Source organism: Urocampus carinirostris, chromosome 14 (genome assembly GCF_059441175.1).
Source record: "Urocampus carinirostris isolate Australia breed hairy pipefish chromosome 14, RoL_Ucar_1.0, whole genome shotgun sequence".
Classification (NCBI taxonomy): Eukaryota; Metazoa; Chordata; class Actinopteri; order Syngnathiformes; family Syngnathidae; genus Urocampus; species Urocampus carinirostris.
The window spans coordinates 27,530,033-27,550,356 of NC_142362.1; the positions used below are offsets into that span (position 1 = coordinate 27,530,033).

General features: G+C 41.1%; 1 protein-coding gene across 1 annotated transcript; it reads right to left on the reverse strand.

Annotated features, from left to right (window-relative positions):
• Positions 1-3,004: 3,004 nt before the first annotated feature.
• xk (X-linked Kx blood group antigen, Kell and VPS13A binding protein) lies at positions 3,005-18,630 on the reverse strand. Its single transcript, XM_088353178.1, has 3 exons — positions 18,257-18,630; positions 9,188-9,450; positions 3,005-6,106 (listed from the first exon to the last, which is right to left on the reverse strand). The coding sequence occupies exons 1-3, from the start codon at positions 18,499-18,501 to the stop codon at positions 5,358-5,360; spliced, it is 1,257 nt and encodes a 418-aa protein (XP_088209304.1). The 5' UTR covers positions 18,502-18,630; the 3' UTR covers positions 3,005-5,357.
• Positions 18,631-20,324: the final 1,694 nt, after the last annotated feature.

Genomic DNA, 20,324 nt, shown 5'->3' on the forward strand with positions numbered 1-20,324 from the left:
CACCGTTGACCTTCAGCAACTCCACTGGTACCCAATATACCATAGAATAAACTACAAAACTCTGCTCTACACCTACATGGTCATTCATTACCTTGCCCCTCCCTACCTCTCCAACCTCCTTCACACTGCCACACCATCCCGCAACCACAGATCATCTTCCTCCCTCCATCTCACTATACCCCCTGCCTGCCTCAGCTCCACGGGGAGCAGACCTTTCAGACGCTCTGTTCCCCAGCTCTGGAGCTCATTGCCACCTGACCTCCGAAATTCCGCGACCTTGTTCACCTTCGAATCCGGACTCAAAACTCACCTCTTTAGACTTGGCTTTACTTGACCATCAGCCTCACCTACCGCCCCCTTTTTGTTCTTGCTTTATTGTCGTGTCCTACTATAATGTACAGCGACCTTGGGTGTCCTGAAAGTCGTTTCGAAGTACAATAAATTATTATTATTAAAAATATACATTCTGGATCCTTTACAAATCAAGTGAAATATTGAAGGCCTTATGTTAATATGATATAATATTCTAGCATTTTTTTCATGAAAATGTAATATTTAGAGATCTTGAAACAAAAATATAATATAAATATAATAAATAATAACAAATATAATAAAAATATGTAATATTTCAGTTGAATGTATGACATTTTTATTACATTACAGAAAAGGACTTTTATCACATTCACATTTTATGAGAGTCTTGCTTGAACTTACCCATGTTTTGGGAAGTTTCAAATTTGTATCCACATTTTTAATTTAACTACAAAGCTAAGGTGAAAAACTCACGGGGAGTAAAATAAATTGACAATATTTACTCAGTAAGAGGGATTTTTCACGCAAGGTATGAATATAAATTTGTCTCAATTTGAGGCAGCATTCGTCTAACACAACAATTTCATTGGAGCATTACCCGTGTTAAGACGAGAAACCATTTTGGCTTGCCTTTCCCTTTTCGGCCGGGTTCTTCATCTCGAGAGTGACTTAGTTGATTGCTTGAAAAATAATGTGATCCTGGCAATATGGTACTTGTCCTGGCCTGAGAGAGTAGAGTGTCTTTCTGGGAAAAGCTGCTGAGTTAGCGAAACCAATTAGAATTTTGGGCGGTTTTCACATCTTCAGATTCAATGTCATCCTGGTGTTGGAGAGAGGAATGTCATTTCGGAAAAAAATTCCGAGTCGGCAAAACAGAACTGCTGAATCAACTTTTTACCTTTTTCAGATATTGATCAACCCTTCTAATCGTCAGCAAGACATTTTGTTGAAATTGAATCTTGTTTTGGCCTGCAAGAGGGGAATGTCTTTCTGGAAAAACAGCTAAAAACAGCTAAGTCAGCATAACCAAAAGTCTTGCGGAGTCTGCTTTATGTATCAGTTTTCACATCTAGGGTAACAGCTGTCTGTAAACATGGTGTGGATATTCAATGTCATTCTGGCCTAGGAGAGTTGAATGTATTTCTGTGAAAAAATTGATGATTTTTTCTGATATTGTTCAACCCATCCTACAGTCTGCAAGACATTGTGTCAAGATTGAATGTTGTTAAGGTAAACGTCTTTCTTAAAAAACTGCTGAGTCAACAAAACCAAAAGTGCTATGTCAGCTTTTTTGGCTTTTTTTCTCACCTAGGGTAACCTACCTAACTGCCTGTGAAAGATAATGGCCATATTTAAACTCCAGACACACAAACAGATATATAACTGTACTTAAGTCCCAAACAAAAACATTATTTGTAAGCGATAATAAGTAACAACAGAAAATTACAAATGACACTGCCAGATAAGGGCTCATATCATTTTTTATGTGTGCTTTTAGTGTAAACATTCTTCACATAGGATAAAAAACATGTCAGCAATTCTGATATAGACACAACTTTGTGCAAAAATATAAATTGCCCTTTCCAGTCATGTTATAACAAAAGTCACAAGAAGTGTGTAAAGCATACATTGTTGCATTACAAAAAACACAAATCAGCCATAAAATCAAATGAATGACAAATAAAATAAAACAGCTTCCATGATGTGCACACAAATACATGCCAAACATGTGCAAAAATCATTTTTATTTCCTTTTTTTAAACTTCATTATAGGATGCCAATTACAGACATTGAAATCCTCGAAAATGCTTGAATTTTAATGTTTGGTTTTCAAGGATTGTTGTGCTCGAATTTTAGTTGAAGTGCTTCTCCATGCTTGAAGTATTTGCCATGTTTCCTAAAAAGTCTGCTTAAGGAGGTAGAGCGCTCGTCTTGGGATCAAGAGATCGCAGGTTCGATTCCCGGCTCCTCGGTGTTATATGTCGAAGTGTCCTTGGGCAAGACACTGAATCCCTAATGCCCCCAATAAGCAAGTCGGCGCCTTGCATGGCTCCATGGCCGCTATTCGTGTGTGAGTGTGTGTGTGAATGGCTAAGTGTGAAACACATTGTAAAGCGCTTTGGGAGGTCTTCATTGACTTGAAAAGCGCTACTCAAATGCAGGCATTTACCATTTACCTTTTTATGAAGCATTATCGCCCTCTATGGGACACGTCCAGAAAACGGGTGCACGTTATACCTAAACAGGGCACTATTAAACCTGTATTAGTGCAAGGATTACGCATCAATTATGGACATTTATCATGGACCATGGAAAGAATTAAGAAGGCAATTCCCAGTGGTGAATTGTAATGAGATGAACTTCATTTTAGTGTAATGGGGAGAGATTTGTCTAAAGAAAACAAATATATTCATGATTTACTCAAGATGTAAAAATCCTATGTGTTGGTAAAACCACAAGCAGGATTAAAATTGGCATATTTAAAACACAGATATATTTTTAAATTGCAAAATACACGGTTCACACCAGATTTTTTTCTCAGAATGGTATGGGAGAAATTGGAAAATTGACTTTGAGTGACATGGCCGCTTTCTTGTGTCCCGTTTCAGGGACGAAAGCATGACCAACTTAAGTGCTGAGGTGCCTAACTTGTTTGGGTGTTTGGGCATTTGGGTTGGCCATGGTCCAAAAATGTTTGTGTGTGTTTTAGTTTTGTTTTTTTAATTTATTTTTTACCTTTTTTATTTTTTTGTTATTGTATGTGTTTGTCTTGCTGTCGGTCACCCCTCTTGAGGGATTTGACCAGGATAGATAGATAGATAGATAGATAGATAGATAGATAGATAGATAGATAGATAGACAGACTTTGAAAATCCTCAAAAAGTGCTTGAATTTGGCAATGGAAAAAGTTTACGAACCCTGAAATAAGCCTTTAGATTCTAAAGTTTAGAAGAACAAGTGTTTCACAAAATACATGAAAATTGTAGGGAACTTGTAAACTTGAACTTGTAGTCGTTTTTTTGTAACATTTTCAAAAGTGTCAGTGCTTGAAAAAGTTGATTTTCAATACATTTCATTTCACTGAGAAAAGATGATTTAGTTCTTCTGAGATACGAACCTATTTCTGGATGTATTCAAGTTGTAGCTTGAGGCGCTACTAGCGCTAGTGTACAATTTTAGGGGCGTTCCGCAAGATTGATTGCTAATTTTGCACTGTTAACACTTGAAAAACATTCTTCATAGATTTTGTGTCAGTTTTATTTACTTTGTAAATCATTAAAGCCACATATTTGTTAACATTGTTTGACTTTATGTCACACTTTTCTGGTAGAATTTGAACCAATATCGAAAAGTGATCGTTTATAGCAAGTTAAACTTTCTAGCTAGTCAGCAATACAAAGTGTAGGAAAAAATACAATTTCCGTAAAATTGTTGGTTTAGTTGTGCTTTTCAAGCAAGACCTTGAATAAAAAACACTTAAAATCTTAATCTTTTTTTTTCCCCGATTTTTACTATATTTGGCCAAGAAAATGCATTAAATATAATCCTCATAATTCCTATTTTGGCAATTTGTATTTTCTTGGGTTGTCTCTGTGTGATATTAAAATTGGTTTGATGATCTGGAACTTTTGTGAGTTCTAAATATGCAAAGAACACAGAAATCAGGAAGGGGGGAAATAATTTTTTTACGGCACTGTAAGCCTTTGTTTTTTTACTTGGTGCAGTGGTTTGGCAGATACCAGTATCATCTGACCTCCAGTGTCTACTTAAAGAGCTGTACGAAATTTGGAACTTCTTTACTCGCGGCCACCATGTGCTTTTTGAAGCCTCAGTCACTTCGCTCATGATGTGTGAGCAAGTACGTGCATTTCTTCGCCATACTTTTCTTTTTTCATCGATAGTGGGGTTTAGGTTGGCGCATGGTCTGTTTTTGGAACAAACCTCTGCTTACTGACACCGTTTTCATGCTCCACAAATTGAAACATTGCAGGAACGAGCATGACGTCACTCTCCACCACGTACCCTTCCCCACACACACTCCTCCTAATCAATGTGTTCCGCCACAAATAGCTTTGTGAAAAGTACGGTAAAAGCAGTGTGTTTCAAGTGAATAGCCACAACTGCAAAAAGAGCATTGATACTTGTTGTAACCAACATTTTAGAAACAAAAGAATTATTACGACTTTATATGATTGTGCTAATTTTAATGAAAGTTGGTTCTCTAAAGGGCAGCATGGCACCGCAGTGGTTAGCACGTGTGTGGCACAGTTGAGGTCATGAGATCGAACCTCCTGTGTGGAGTTTGCATGTTCTCCCCGTGCTTGCGTGGGTTTCCTCCGGGCACACCGGTTTTGTCCCACATTCCAAAAACATGCATGTCAGGTCAATCGGTCGGTCCAAATTGTCCCTAGGTGTGAATGAGCGAGTAAGTTGTCTGTCTCTGTGTGTGCCCTGCGACTGGCTGGCAACCAGTTCAGGGAGTCCCCTGCCCACTGCCCGAAGATAGCTGGGATGGGCTCCAGCACCCCCTTCGACCCTACTGAGGATAAGAGGTGCAAATAATGGATGGATGGATGGATTTTTCTCTAGATAAGTCAACATACTTTAGTTTTTGTAAAATAGTTTGTTATTAATTTGTCTTTTCATCAATTTAGTGGAAAATAATACAGTTAATTCTGGACTACAAGCTGCTACATTTTAGACTCTGCGGCTTTAATTGCAGCGTGGCTTTTTTCTTTTTTTTTTCTTTTTGTAGCGGCACCAAGAAAACCGCCGAACTGCTCTTTTCCACAACGCATGCGTTCTAAATATAGAACTCCCTGGTGACATTTATGTCGCCCTTCTAGAGGAGACATTAATCACTGTTTTTGCCAGCTTTATTCACATATCCTTAGGGATGTCTACTTTTTTCTCATTTAAAATAATAAAGGCCGTTGTATAAATCAACTGAAATCCAAGATTAGGCACACATGCTCTAACATTGGTAGAAAAGAGTAAAGCGGTAAAAGCAATGCATTTTGCCGTCACGCAACGTGATGGCCGCTTTAGTTGTCCTCCGCCATTTTGACCTCGACATCAGAAGTGGGATCCTCACTCGCGTTTTCGCAGGGTAGGCAGAGGAGCGAGCAGCAGTCCCGAAAGCTCCCACCCACGCTGGAGGTGAAAAGCCGCCGACATGGGTGGCAGGACTGGTAGAAGAGCAGCATGAAAAAAACACAGGCACTGTAAGTTCCCAGCAGCTGCAGAACCAGCACCGGCGCCGAAACCAGCTGGTAAAAGTCGGTCCTGTGCATATACCAGATGAGCAGCAGCGAGGCGTTCTCCACCAAACGCAGCATGTAGTATACCACCATGCGGTACCAGTTCTGCGACTTATTGATCAGGTCCGGATCGCTGAGTTTCACTTGAACGGCCGACCAGCAAAATACGTTGATGCCGGCGTAAAGGAAGGTGAGCATGCACAGCACCACGCCGGTGCCCACACGCGTGAGCGTTTTCTCGATGTTTTGTGGGAAGGGCGAGTGGCTTCTCCAGAACAGGACCCAAGGGTGCAGGAAGAAGGCCAGGAAGTTGAGTCCTACCACGGGGAGAACCCAGATTTTTAAGACCGAGCTGAACAGGACCAGCACGACCACGCGACTTGCGATCTCGCAGCTGCGCCACAGGAAGATGCAAAGGTAGGCCGGCGGGCTCAGGGACACGTGGTACTCGTCGTATTTAATCTTGATTGCCAGGATGTTGCAGCGGATGGCGCCGTACACGATGGACAGCAGAGAGATCACCATCAGGGTACCTGGGAAAAAAACACAAAATTCAACATCATGTATGAACATACCGTATTTTCCGCACTATAAGGCGCACCTAAAAGTCTTAATTTTTTTCAAAAGCTGACCATGCGCCTTATAATACAGTGCGTTTTATTTATGGATCAACATTAAATCACAAGGTCTCGCAACTTACGCAACAGCCGCCGACTCGATTTCCCCCCGAACGTGGAGTAGTCCGCGGTGTATGCTGGGATTTATATACCGGCGTTTCATTGGCTAACCAATGTGTCAATCATCATTTGAATCGATCGCTATTGGCTAAAGTTATTTGGAGCCTCGGATAGGCTAGAGGGCCGAAACAAACCCTGCAATTGGCCGAAAAAGATGTCTCAATCATCCGTTAAATCGATCACCATTGGCTGAAGTTATTCGGAGCCTTGGATTGGCAAGAGCGCCAAAACAAACCCTGCAATTGGCCGAAAAAGATGTGTCAATCATCCGTTAAATCGATCGCTATTGGCTGAAGTTATTCAGAGCCTCGGATTGGCTGGATGGCCAAAACAAACCCTGCAATTGGCCGAGTTTAGCAATGGCGTAGCAAGCTTAGCAAGCTTGCTAAAGTACACCATAAAGAAACATGTTTTATTAGTCTGTATTTGCAAATAATTTACTCTCCTGGATTTACTTCACTCACGGTTGTAAGAAGTCCATGATTGCGTATCATTATTGAACGTGAGAACTTAGGTGAGCTATGCGGCTTTATATTTTCCCGGTATCTTGTTTTAGAACGATCTTGATGTTGCTGTGATGAGTTGAGTGAATTAAACTCAATTCCAAGTGTTTATTGTCATATGCACAGTAAAGTTGCGAGCGAAAAAGAAAATAGAAACTAAGAAATGTTTGGCATTTCTTGAATCCCAAGACTTTAACCTTGCGAATGATATTTGAAATGATGCATTTGAGTGACATCGTACGGACACCGCATCCGCACGTGTCTACGACACGTATTTGCTTCTTTGCAAGCTTTGGGAATGTTAAGGGGGTAATCAGTTGGACTGAATCATCTGACTGTTTTGTCGACGTTCCCATTGTAGCGCCTTATAATCCGGTGCGCCTTATCCATGGAAGATATAGGACCAAAAACTATTTTTTGGGGGTGCGCCCTATAACCCGGTGCGCCCTATAGTGCGGAAAATACGGTACTCACAACCACTACTGTTTTGTGTGCAGGGTTCGAACATCTTTTTCATGGTCAAATTCAAGCACTTAAGCACTTTCAAAGCCAAATTTCCAATTCAAACATTACCTTTAGAATAACAAATGCAGTGTGGATCATGTATTTTGCAGATGCACAAATATATCTGCGATTTACATATGCGATTTTTAATCATGCATGTGCATTTATCAAGACATATGATTTTTGCATCTCGAGTAAATCGCAAATATGCTTGTGAATCTGAACAAGACGTGTGTAAATATTTTCAGACAAATTTCTCCCCATATAGATTTTGGGTAAAAATTACAGTAATATATAGCTCCCATTTTCAGTTGCAGGAAGTTCTTCCCATTGCTATATACCACTGGAAAACACTACCTTAATTTTTTGTAAGAAATAGCCAGAATAGATATGTAATCATTGCACCAATACACTATTTATAGTGCACTGTTTAGGTGTAGCATGCACCTGTCATCTTGGGTGCATCCCGTATCGGGCAATGAGGTTTCATGGAACAATGACATACAAACTAATGCCAGCTGCTGTCAATCATGACAAAAAAAGAAATGCCATGGCAAAGAAAAGCCACCACAGAGCAGTATCTGTGTCATTTTTAAGCAAAGATGAGATATTTGACAACAATTTTAGACATTGACAAGAACTTCACCCAAAATTTAAGCACTTTTCAATTATAGAAAACACAACATTAAAATTCAAGGATTTCAAGCACCCGTATAAACCCTGAGTACAGTGCATTGAGTTTTTGTCGCACTCCTTCGTATATGTTAATGACATTTGAGTGAATATTGACTGCTGCGCTAGTAGGATCGAAAGCCCTGTTGTTACTTTTCTGTACTAGACAGTTCCCCGCATAATTAATTAAAATGTAAGAAATGGATGTAAATGAGTTTCTTTTTATGCTCATTATAGCCTGCAGCTCAAACTCCGGTCTTTTCAAGAATCTCAAGCATCCATATGAACCCTGTGATGCATCAATTAGAACAGGGGTCTTAACCTCAATTAACTTGAGGGCCACTAGGGTCTAGCATATTGGGTTTTCTACAAAAAAAACTTCTGAATAAAAATAAAGATAACACTGTTCTTAAATATTCCCCAAAAATGCTACACATTGTAAAAAATTAAAAATATCGAGAATTAGTGTGTGTAATCAGTGATAAATGAATCCATAATTTGCATGGGCATCAAATGGACAGTGTGTATTATTTGACCACTAGATTTTGTTTGAGTCTGCCGTGCAACTGAAAATGAGTGCTAAAGGAAATAAGATAAACTACAGGGACTTAAAGTAACCAAACCACAACAATGTTTCTTTTTTTCCCAGCCCTTTTCAAAGGAAGAATAAAAGGAAAAAACGGAATAAAAAAGACAAAAAAGATGGAAAAAAGAAATTACAAAGAAAGAAGAAAAAAGATGAAAAAAGCTAGGCAAAAACAAGGGGGAAAAAGAAAAGGAGAAAAATAATTTTTGTTTTTAGGGTACCTGTAGCAGCAAGATGGCCAACATTGATGTCGGCTCCATCTAAGTGAGTCTAATGTTATGTAGAATAAATGCAAATTTCTCTACCTATATGGACGTTTATTTCATATTTCATGTATGTTTTCTTATTTTTTAAATCAGTACTTTTTTTTTCCAATGAAATATATTTTCCCCACCAGGAAGCACTTAATAATACACACTTTCCCCATAAGCTTTCATTTTAAGGTTGAGGCTTCAAACTATCTCCCCGCCGGCGGCCATTGGCCCCCAGGCTGCGTATTTGAGTCCCCTTATCTAGAGAGACCATACCCAACATAATGCGAGTAGAGCGAATAGTTTGAATAAAATAAAGAGCCCCCGAAAGGTTCATAGTGTCCCACCGCGCCCGTCTCACCTCTGCCGACGGACACGTCTCTCTGCAGCACGCATATGTAGAGTTGCAGGGTGAGTTGCGGCGCCGAGCCCAGGAAGGCTTGCATGACGGCGGTGCGCGAGAAGGCGGCCCGGTGCGTCACCAGTTTGCCCTCGGCCTGACCGACCTGGCGCTCCACCTCCTCGGGGTCGCCCCGCCTGGGCAACTGCTTCTTTCGGGTGATGCTGACGTAGGGATCCTCCACCCGGCCTATGCTGCCGTAGGTCCAAAAGGCCTCCAAACACCTTCACAAGTCGTTCAAGGTCACTTAGGTAAATTACACCAAAGCATCGATCGTACGCTCTCATACAAATCTATTTAAATCAGGGGTCTAAACACATATCTAAAGGTGGAATGCCGTGTTTGGTGTCCTTAAAAAGTTGAAAGTGGAACATTTTCTCTATTAAGTATGTGTTCATAATGTCATGAACCAGAACAGGATCAGGACCCAAACGCGTGACATTCTCACACAAGCCTTTTATTTTACGGGAAATGGGGAGTCATGCACGTTAGGCAGCAGTCTGCCGAGAAATTATAGTAAGCCAGAGGCTGACGAGATCGACACCAATTGCCCGGGTAGATATCAGACAGATGGGGTCAATACCGGACAGGACGGACAGACACGATTGATAATGAAATAGGAAATCAAAAATAAACAGGACAAACAAGACGGGAACGAAAACTGGAGAGAATAATAAACAGGACAAAAATAAACAGGAACAATACCGGACTGGAAATACCAACAGGAAAACAGGACCGAGTCAGAACCCTCATCTTGTGGGGCAAAGAATTGTTGACACACTGTCAAAGGAAGCGCGAGAGCGCTGAGTTTAAAATAGACAGAAAGCCAATCTCTCAACGAGCCACAGCTTGCGCTACACGGGCGGGGCCAATTGGGCGCCATGGCAACCATGACAAACAATGCCCAACTGAGTTCAAAGAACCTTTTTTTTCCACCAAGCCTTTCTGCTTTTATCTTACTTTAAGCACTGCCGTTACGGGACTCGCAACACATTAGGAAGCACGAAAGTGGGGAGGAGGAGCGGGGAGTGATTTCATGCTTGTCCCTGGGTTTTTTTGTTAGTGTAGCCTGAAAATGGTAGAATGAAGAGTAGGCCTATTTTAAATACAGTCTGAACACTAACCCAAACCCGAAACAGATGAAAAACGAAGAGTTTATTAGTACTTGAGGAATAAGCTGACTGAGACGGGAATCGTGACTTTTCAGTCGTTTTGCAAACGATCTAGTTCTGTTTCACTACTTTTTCTGACTTTTCACAAGCTTTTGTACTTTTTCCATACTTCTAGTACTTTTTCAGTACATTCCTCAAATAGGTTAGAGAGACAGACAATTCGTTCCCACTTTGGACCCGCCGTTCAACCTGACAAGAGTGTTTTTGAAATATGGGAGGGAGGAAACCCACGCAGGCACAGGGAGAACTTACAAACTCCGCCCAGGGAGGCAGGAAACTGGGATTAAACCCTGGACTTCTACACTGTGGGGAAGATGCATGAACCACTCATCCGCCGTGCCACTCATTTATCCATGATTGATTGGATTCCTTATTAATTTTTAATATGCTTATTTTTGTGTTATAAGTAAATATAACATCAGGATGTTCTTATCAGAGCTATTCTTGTGTATATCTCGATGTAGAACACACTCACCACTATTTCCTACAGATTAATTTAAAAGTTTTACATCCATTTTCCTGATAAAATTATCTAAAAATGTTGTGTCCCCAAAAGACGAGACTAGTTCAAAATCTTAAATTTGCCTCTAGATCTAACTACTCAATAGACTATTTGTTCAAATGATTTACTGACCACCCAAATTGGCTACAGTACAATTTTAAAAAACAACGAAAAAACAGACATATGGTGCCTGTCTTTAACGCTTTCCAGGACTGCCAGGAAGATAGATGCCAGCAGATGACTCACGCTCATTGGTTGCTAGCCACCTCTTGGATTAACGCAGCATTTAAATGATGTCAGTAAAAAAAGACTGCAGAGAACAGGAATCTGTGGTCAGTATAGTATTTATGAGTGTAAATTGCTGTTAATCCATAATAAAATCCATAATCTTGTCATGATTATAGATTTGAATCATTTGGCGCCAACCACCGCGGGTTCTGATTGGCGTCTTGTCACTATTTGAACCCAGTCCTGTCTGTCCACTGTTGTCAGTCCGTCTGCAAACCTCAGTGTATACTAGGCAAGCCATTTTTGACCCTGACTCCCACCTGTCCCGTTTTTGCTCCCGTCTGTCTCCCGCTACAACCTGTTTTGATCCTAACCAAGTCTGCTCTTCCGTCCCGGCTTACGATCTTTTTTGTCCCCGACTCCGTCTACTCTCCCATTCTGGCCTACGACCCGTTTCTGACCCCGACCACGCCTTGCTCTCCAAGTCCCGGCTACCGGCCAGTTTTTCCGTCCCTGACACCGCCATCACTCGCTACGGAAGATCCACTTCCGTGTTCGGATCATAATCCGAGGATGAGAGCGACTTGCTTCCCGCGTCCAGTGAGCATCGGATCGTGGGCGCTGCCCTTCCTCTTTCTTTCAATTAATTTTTTTGAAAACGTTACGCGATTGGGTCTACCCTGTATGCTAGTCGTGACGAATCTGACTTTTGACAAGCTAAAATCTCCATTTAAAGGATACCTTCTTTTTTTCCAACATATTTGCCAAATAAGGCTGGTAAACCGCTAAAAGATCATCAATAAATCATTAAAGAATAAAAGATTGATTTAAATCATGAGCAAAAACATATGAAATATCATGAAAACTTGCTTTTTTTTTTCAAAAACTCGTAGATTGAGATTTTTGTTATCATTTTTCATGACACGGGGTTCACCAAGAGCGAGCTGACATGATTGTCTGCCATCTTTACACTTGAGATACCCCCCAAAAACCAAAAACTTTGTGAAAGGCTAGGGAAAATGATGCAGTTTGGTCATTCCATAGTTTGTATTCTTCCTTGTGCTTTGTAGCACTTGTTTTTGGTTGCACTACATAAAACAACAACATTTAGGTGTCAAATATCACTGTTCCTTTAAGAACCCTTGTCTCTGATGTTGCAAGACCCAAAGGATACCCAGGATACATCACCGATGATCAGTGTTCCCTCTAAACTGCGCAATCGCGCACTGCCTGCACATTCTCAGCGCACAATAAAATCTATCCAGCGCAATGTTCCCTCGAAGCTGCGTGTGTGAGTTTTTAAGTTTTTTGAGAACCGGCTTCTTCGGCACGGCTCACTAAAAGGAACCGGCTCTTCAGGTTGTTTTTGCTTCTTTCATCCCTATATGACCAAATATGTAAAATTATGCACAAAATGACTTAAAAGAAGGGGGAATAGAACGAAAGAGAAAAAAATACCAAAATGAAAAAGTAGTGTAAAGCTGAGAAAAAAAACAAAAGGAAGAAAAAAAGAAGTAATAATTCAGAAAAAATCCAGAAAAAAAGAAGAGAAAGAAACAAAAGAAAAAATTAAATAGAGAACAAAAAGAAAAATGTAACAGCTAGGAAAAAATAAACACAATGAGATTTTTTTAAAAGGGATTTAAAAAATGAAAAAAAAACAGGGAAAAAGAAGAAAAAGTTTGTGTTGCATTTAAATAATTTCCAAATTTACCAAGACAATCTTGTTGCCAACATTGTACTTCCACTAAAAAAATGTGATCAAATACAGTTCTGTATCGTGCAACAGACTGAATAAGCCCCCAAAATTGTGAGTTTTATGCGACAAAAGATACCAGGAAAAAAAAGAAATGTAAATCTTGTGAAAGAATTGTAAAAACAAATGACGTTTGTAGGCCGTACAACCTTTGCAATAATACATTAGTCAATTCATTCAAAAGTGAAAACATTTTTTGCATTGCCAGAAACACTTGGGATTGCCGTTGCTCACTGTCGTTTCAAGCGTTGCTCACCGACTTTGTGTGAACGCTCAGACCCACAAGGAAAATTAGAGGGAACATTGCCGATGATGCTTCCCAGTTGCATCCAGGAGATGTTTCTTTCAGGTTACATAAATAACCGTACCAACAGCTTTTTGGGTTTCTGTTTGAAAACAAGAAAAAACGATGGGTGCTGGTGTTTTTGCATTAATAAGAAATACAGTAGTAATCCCTCGGTTATCCCGGTTAATGAGGACCAAAACCACCCGCGAAAAGTGAAAATCCGCGAAGTAGCGACGCCCCTTCAAAAATGCTTAAAAAAAATAAAAAAAATTATTATCTTATTTTAGTATTATTATTATTTAGACCCGCGAAGCTCTGAACCCGCGAAGTAGTAGCGAGTTCCCACTGTATTCTGTCTTTGGTTAAAATGCATACCTTATACTGATAATGCCATATGTATAAATAAATGTATCAAAAAATAAATACCTACAAATATATACCTTATTGATAAATGAATACATAAAAAACATAATACCATATGACAATGCATTTAATTCATTTACTTATGCATTTTGTCATTTGTTTGCTCATGTATTTTGGCCTGTTTCTGCCAAGACCAGAACAGAAGGAGGACCCACATGCGTAACGTTACTCACAAGTTCATTGATATAAATAAATAAATATAGAGGAAAATCAGCGCCAACGATCCGGTGCTGGCTGGACGCAGTAAGCAAGCCGCTCACAGGATCGGAGCGAACTCTGAATGCAGAAGTGGATCTTCCGGAGCGGGAGATCGTAGTGTAGTTAGACGGAAAAACAGGTCATTAGCCGGGACGGGAGATCAGAATGTGGTCGGGGTCAAAAAATGGGTTGTTAGCTGGGACGGGAGATCATAACATGGTCAGGGTCAAAAAACGGGTCGTAGCAGGAGACAAATGGGGAAATCAGGGACGGACGAGTGGAAAACGGGTGAAAAAATGGGACCGAGTGAAAGGACTGAGCTTGAATAGGAGGGGGAACCATCAGTTAACCAGCGGCAGCTGGGGCCAAACGAGCAGGCACACGGTAGTGTAATGAGTAATCATGACAGTATTTTGTAGTGTATTTTGTCATTGAGTTTGTCATTAAGTTTGTGGTGTTTTTTGTCCTGTATAGTGTCATGTTTTTTGTCAGGTTTTCATGATTATTGATGTGATGCACCTGTGCCCGCTCCTTTGGCGCCAACTGCCTCGGACTCCGATGGCTCCCGGTCACTATTTAACCCTCGTCTATCTATCACCTGTTGTGGGTCCGTCTGCGAACCTCCGTTTACTCTGGGCAAGCTTTTAGACCCAGACTCACTCCTGTTTTGGCTCCCATCTGTTTCCCGGCTTCGACCCGTTTTTTGATCTTGACCACGTCTACTCTCCTCTCCTGGCTTTCGACTCGTTGCTGATCTCAACCACGTTTTTTGCTCTCCTGTCCCGGCTACTGACCTGTTTTTTCTGCTCCTGAGACCGCCATCGCTCGCCACGGAAGTGCCTCTTCCGCGTTCAGAGCGACCTGCTCCCCGCGACCATCGATCACCGGATCGTGTGTGCAATCCTTTCCCTTCTTGCCAATAAAACTGAGAGAAACGTACGCAAGTGGGTCCTGTCTCTGTTCTGGTCCTGACACAGGTATATTTTGGCATGTATTTTGTCATTAAGTTTGTCGTGTATCGTGTCGTGTTATTTATCGTGTATTTTGTCGAGTATTTACTTGTGTATTTAGTCGTCAAGTTGTCATGTTTTTTTATCGTGTATTTTGTCTTCAGTTCTGTTGTGTATTTTATCGTGTATCTGTTGTGTATTTTATCACAATGATTGTTATTCAAAAGAGGAGACGGCCCGGTTGCCTGAGCTTTTCACCTATTGAAAAGAGCAGATGAACGAATCGGCTCTAGGTAAAAAGCTAAGCCAGTTTGACCTGCCCCCTCATTTGAATAACATTTCTTGTGATAAAATACATGACAAAATACTCAACAATACGCAACAAAATACACAAGATAATACATAAAAGAATACATGACAAAAATACATGACCAAACTAACACCGGAATATATTAATAACAAAAGTCGTCAATATATAAAAAATTGTATTTATGGTAAATTTGTAGGTAATTATTGATTTATTTATGTATTCATTTATTTCTATAGTATTTTCATGTGGGCATTTTTGGATTTAGACATTTATTTCTACATATGGCAAGATTGGTGTTCCAAAGGTTGCAAAACACAAATGTACCATACACAGTTAAGAGTGTATACTAAAGGTGCTCAAGTATACATTCCTTGTCTTGTTTTTTGGCTCAGATAAGGGGAAACACGTCTGCTGGCTTCCCTTCTCAGCTCATGTTGTCAGAAGATAAGATGGCCGAGGGCTTCCAGCTCTATTCTTAGAAATACTCTTGGGCAAGGAAATACGCAAGCCCGGTATACTTGTGTACATTTGAGTGAGAAAAAGATCCTGTCCTGTGCCCTGACAAATCTGTACATAAAATGTTGTCTTCATGTGAAAGAAATACAACTTTGTCATATTTTGGGGATTTTTTTTACTGTGTAAAATGAAATATACAATGTGCATTTTACACTGTGCAAAATATGCAAAATTGGAAGGAAGTATGCAAAAACAAAAAAATGGCGGTACAGTAATCCTTCAGTTATTGCAATTATTGGGAGGAAGAAACCCTCACGAAATGTGAAAATCTGTAGAAAGTTGAATCCTTTAAATATTTCTTTATTTCATTATTTAGTTATTCTTCAGGAACAGGTACCGTAGTTTATAAACATATTTTTGTAAAAATAACTTCTGTACTGTAAAATTCGGATTCAAACAATATTTTTGCTGTTTTTTTTGCAAAACTTTATGAATTAGGGACCCGGTCCACTTCACTTAACATGATAATTTCCCGCCCTCATGTAGTCTTTATGGAAAACTGCATTTACCTTCCTTTCCTATAGTAATCAAATATTTTTGCAAAAGCCCCGGGGATCCACTAAGGAGCGGCAAAGACCTGCATGTGGCTCCTGAGCAGGTTTAGCAGGTGGAGAGGTTTGTTGGGAATAGAATGTATCTCCCTCTGTTTAGCCAATGAGAATGCAGAACACAATGCACGATGAATAGTTTATCAGCAGTTAATCAGCAGTTAATCAGCAGTTAATCAGCGATAACCGAAGCGTGAAGTAGCAAGGTGGCTTTGTATGTATTTTTCAAATAACAGCGACTAAATGTACCGTAATTTCTGGACTATAAGGCGCACCCTCAAAATATTCCTCTGCGAGCTATTTGTTTCCTATATAATGTTATGGTTTGGTACGCCTCCTTCCACCAGAGGACGCCAATAGGGTTTTGAACTGGGCACACGTGTGCCGAATCACCACACACCTGTCCCCAATTATCCTGACCATTTATGAGATTTTGAACAGCACGTGTCGTCGGGTCATTTCCTTTCCACTGTCATTCAGATTTGTTTTGATGTGTTATGTTTCTGGTTTGGACATTTTTGTTGTTGTATGTGCCCACTTGTTTTTGTTTGTTACTTTGTTTGTTTGCTTTTGCCCCTTCCATCATTAAGAGTGGGGGTAATCCAGCTCCAAACCAACAACATTTCAATAAGTATTGATCCACTTCCAAACTAATCAGCACATGAACCATACCAAACAAGCGCTCGCACTCGAATGACCCCTTACTCTCTACTAGTAATCGGTAATTCTGTATCTTTTATAGAAGCGTCTCTTTCTGTTCGGTTCACTGGAAAGATCCGACTCTTTCGGCTTCATAACAATTATGCAGATTTTTCTTTTAATGATATAGCACCAAATAGAATGAAAACATGATATACCAAAACAAATAATTTTAAAAATGTAATATGCTACCATATTATAATAGCCTTTGTTGTTTCAATATAAACTTTTAAATTGTAAGCAAACAACACAGAGATGGGGGAGAGAGTGAGAGAAAGAAACTGAGACAGAAACAAAGAAAGAGAAAGAGAGAGGGAGAAAGAGAGTGAAAGAAAGAAAGAAAGAAAGAAAGAAAAAGAAAGAAAGAAAGAAAAAGTGTCATGATTGCCAATTCAAGGCACCTGTGACTGCCCAATTGGCAGCCCTGAGAGCTGATTGGCTAAGAGACTCTTTTTAAACCTTCGGCTTTCGAGAGAACACCGTCAGATCGTTGCGAACCTTTGCTCCCAGTTAGGCAAGCTCATTCCATCTGACAAGCTCCTGCTCTGTTTTCTCCTGCCTGATTACCTGTTGCTGACCCGTTTCTGGACCTGTTTTGACTCGATTCTGCCCTGTTCTGCCATCCCGACATCCAACCTGTTTTGCCCGCTACCTACCTGACACCTGTTGCCGACCTCGTTTCCGAACTCGATACCGCCCTTGCTCTCCCCTCCCGGCTAACGACTAGTATTCCTGAAAATCTACGATCATCCTTGCTCGACACGGAAGTACCACTTCTGCATTGCCAGCCACCTGCTACCAGTGTCCGTCGATCCTCGGATCATGAAAGCAAGCCCTGCTCTCCCTCTTTATCAATAAAACTGAGTAAACGAACGCTATTGGGTCCTGTCAGAAAGAAAGAAAGAAATAAACAACAGAAAGAAAGAAAGAATGAGGGAAAGAGAGAAAGCGAAAGAGAGTAAAAGAGAAAGAATGAAGGGAAGAGACAAGGAGTGAAAAGGAGAGTGAGACAGAAGAAAGAGAAAAAGAAAGAGAAATAAAAAGCAGTTAAAAAGAGAAAAGAAGATAGAGACAGAGAGAAGAGGGGGTAGTCAAAGAAAAAAAGTGAGAGTGAATGAGAGAGAGACAGAAGAAGAGCGAAAGTGCAAGAAAGAAAGCAGGAGAGAAAAGAGAGCGAGAGAAAGAGAGTGAAAAAGAAAGTGAAAGATAGAGATAGAAAGATGAAGAGAGAGAGAAGTAAGTGAAAGAGAAAAGAGGAGAGATGGACAAAAAGAAATAGAGAAACGGCGGGGACAGAAAGAGAGAGAACGTTTTGATGGCTCCTTATTGACAGGGGGTCAATCACTTCAAAGAGCCTGTTCACAAATCCATTTTGTTCGCGAACGACACATCTCTATTAATCTCAATAACAAACAAAACGAAAGGCAAACCATAGCACAAACCTGACGATGGGTCCAAACTGCAGCATGTGCAGCAGCAAAACGAGGGGCCGGTCCCTGCCCAGATCTCTGTAGAAGAAGAGGAGCGCCAGCTGCACCAACATGGAAGGCACCAGCGAGAAGAGCAAAGTGAGCGTCTGCCACACTCGGTCCCCGGCCGACTGGTACGTGGAGCTCAGGTAGAGCGCCGCAGTGGTCTCGGCCGTGAAGAGCGACACCGACACAAAGATGGAACTCGGCGGTCGCATCCTCGCTCAAGCCGCCATCAAAGCGCCATCGGGCGGTGAAAGCGCCGCTAGCTCGGCTCCGATGGCGCCCTGCCCAAGGCGCGGATACCCGCGCTGTTTTCATCAGCCCAGGTGCAGTTGCTGACAACGGCCGGCACGGGGACAAGGGGCGCTAAAGTGCGAGGAATACAATCGTCGCACTGCTGATGAGTCTGGGCGTGGGTGTCAAACGTGAGGCCCGCGGGCCGGGGCTGGGACGCCAAAAACGCTTAGAGAAGTGCAAGAGAAAAATGACGTGCACTATTAAATATGTCCACCTGAATGTTGTCAAAGCCAAGCCAAAAATCTAATAAGACACGGTAGCTGTGTTTCTTTCTCTCTGCCTTTCTTTTACTCTCTCTTTCTTCCTCTCTGTCTTTATCTCCCTTTGCTCTCTCTTCTTTTTCTTTTTTGTCTCTCTCTATCTTTCTTTCTCTTTCTCTCTCTTTTACCCTCTTCCTCCTTCTATCTGTCTCTCTCTCGTCTTCAATCTCTTGCTTTTTTCTTACTAATCTACTATTGAGTTTTTTTCACCATGTAGCCCCAACTCAAATGATTCTTTCTCTCATGATTGCTGATTCGGGGCACCTGCAAATGCCCCGTTGGCGCAGACAGCCCCATGCGCTGATTGGTTCATGGACCCTTTTTAAATCCCTGGCTTCCAGGGGGAAGCCGTCAGACCGCCCTGCGAACCTACGCTTTTGCTAGGCAAGCACCATACCCTCCGACAATCTCCTGCCCTGTTTTCTCCTGCCTGTTACCTGTTGCCGACCTGTTTCTGGACTCGTTTCTGCCCTGCTCTTCCGTCCCGGCAATCGACCTGTTTTGCCTTGTTTCCTGCCTGATACTTGTTGCTGACCTTTTTTTCTGGACTCAATTACTGCCCTTGCTCCCCTGTCCCGACTATCGACCAGTTTTTTCCTCCACCCACGACTATCCTCGCTCGATGTTGCACTTCCGCGTTCCTGCCATCAGCCACCCGTGTCCGACGATCATCGGATCGTGGAAGCAAGCACTGCTCTCTATTTCAATAAAACAGAGTTTAACGAACGCTATTGGGTCCTGTTTCTGGCTTGTGACATTTTCTTTTTTTTCTTTCTGTCTGTCTCTGTCCGTCCGTCCGTCCGTCCTTCCGTCTTTCTTTCTGTCTCTCTATGATCTTAATGTATCCAAGCCTTTCCAAAGTTAAAGGTTACTATTGAGCTGATGACAAGATGTCTGGGGGAAGGGTATACCAAGTGAAACAGACCCATTCGGTAAATGATCAACATTGTTTATCAATGGACAAAACACACAAACACTTAAAACAGTCACAGTTATGGCCAAACCATTTTGGTTTCCTGAATATAATGAGATTCTAGCAGCTGTCGCTCATGTTCCCGAGAAGCAACCGAGTTCATTTTTAAAAATGAATTTTTGGTCGGGAACAAGAGCAAAAGTTTTGTCAAAAATTGTACAGTTGGTTCAAGATGTGGATTAAAATCATAGATCTTTACTTTGTAGTCCGGGACTGTTTAACCCGGATTGTTAAGGAGAGTCATTGTTACAATGCATGTACACTAACACTAGTACTACCTATTTTTATATAAAATCTAGACTATTGCAAAAATCCTTGATTTGCGTGCATGTTTGTGTGTTTGTTTGTGGCTTATAGGCTCTAAAAACGGCTAAACCGATGTTCGCGAAAATGTACACAGTAGTACTTCAAACTTCGGGGAGTGTCTTTAGGTTTCGTGTCAAGGCACACCCAATAAATACCCCAAAAATTATTAAACATCAGCTTTCAAGTACAAGCGGCTCTGGAG

Excerpts from the sequence above, each read along its gene's own strand:
- xk (XM_088353178.1), bottom strand. The coding sequence starts at position 18,501 with ATGCGACCGCCGAGTTCCATCTTTGTGTCGGTGTCGCTCTTCACGGCC. Across the intron at positions 9,451-18,256 it reads CAGTTTGGACCCATCGTCAG|GTGTTTGGAGGCCTTTTGGA; the intron begins GTTTGTGCTATG and ends CGACTTGTGAAG. Across the intron at positions 6,107-9,187 it reads AGACGTGTCCGTCGGCAGAG|GTACCCTGATGGTGATCTCT; the intron begins GTGAGACGGGCG and ends TTTTTTTCCCAG.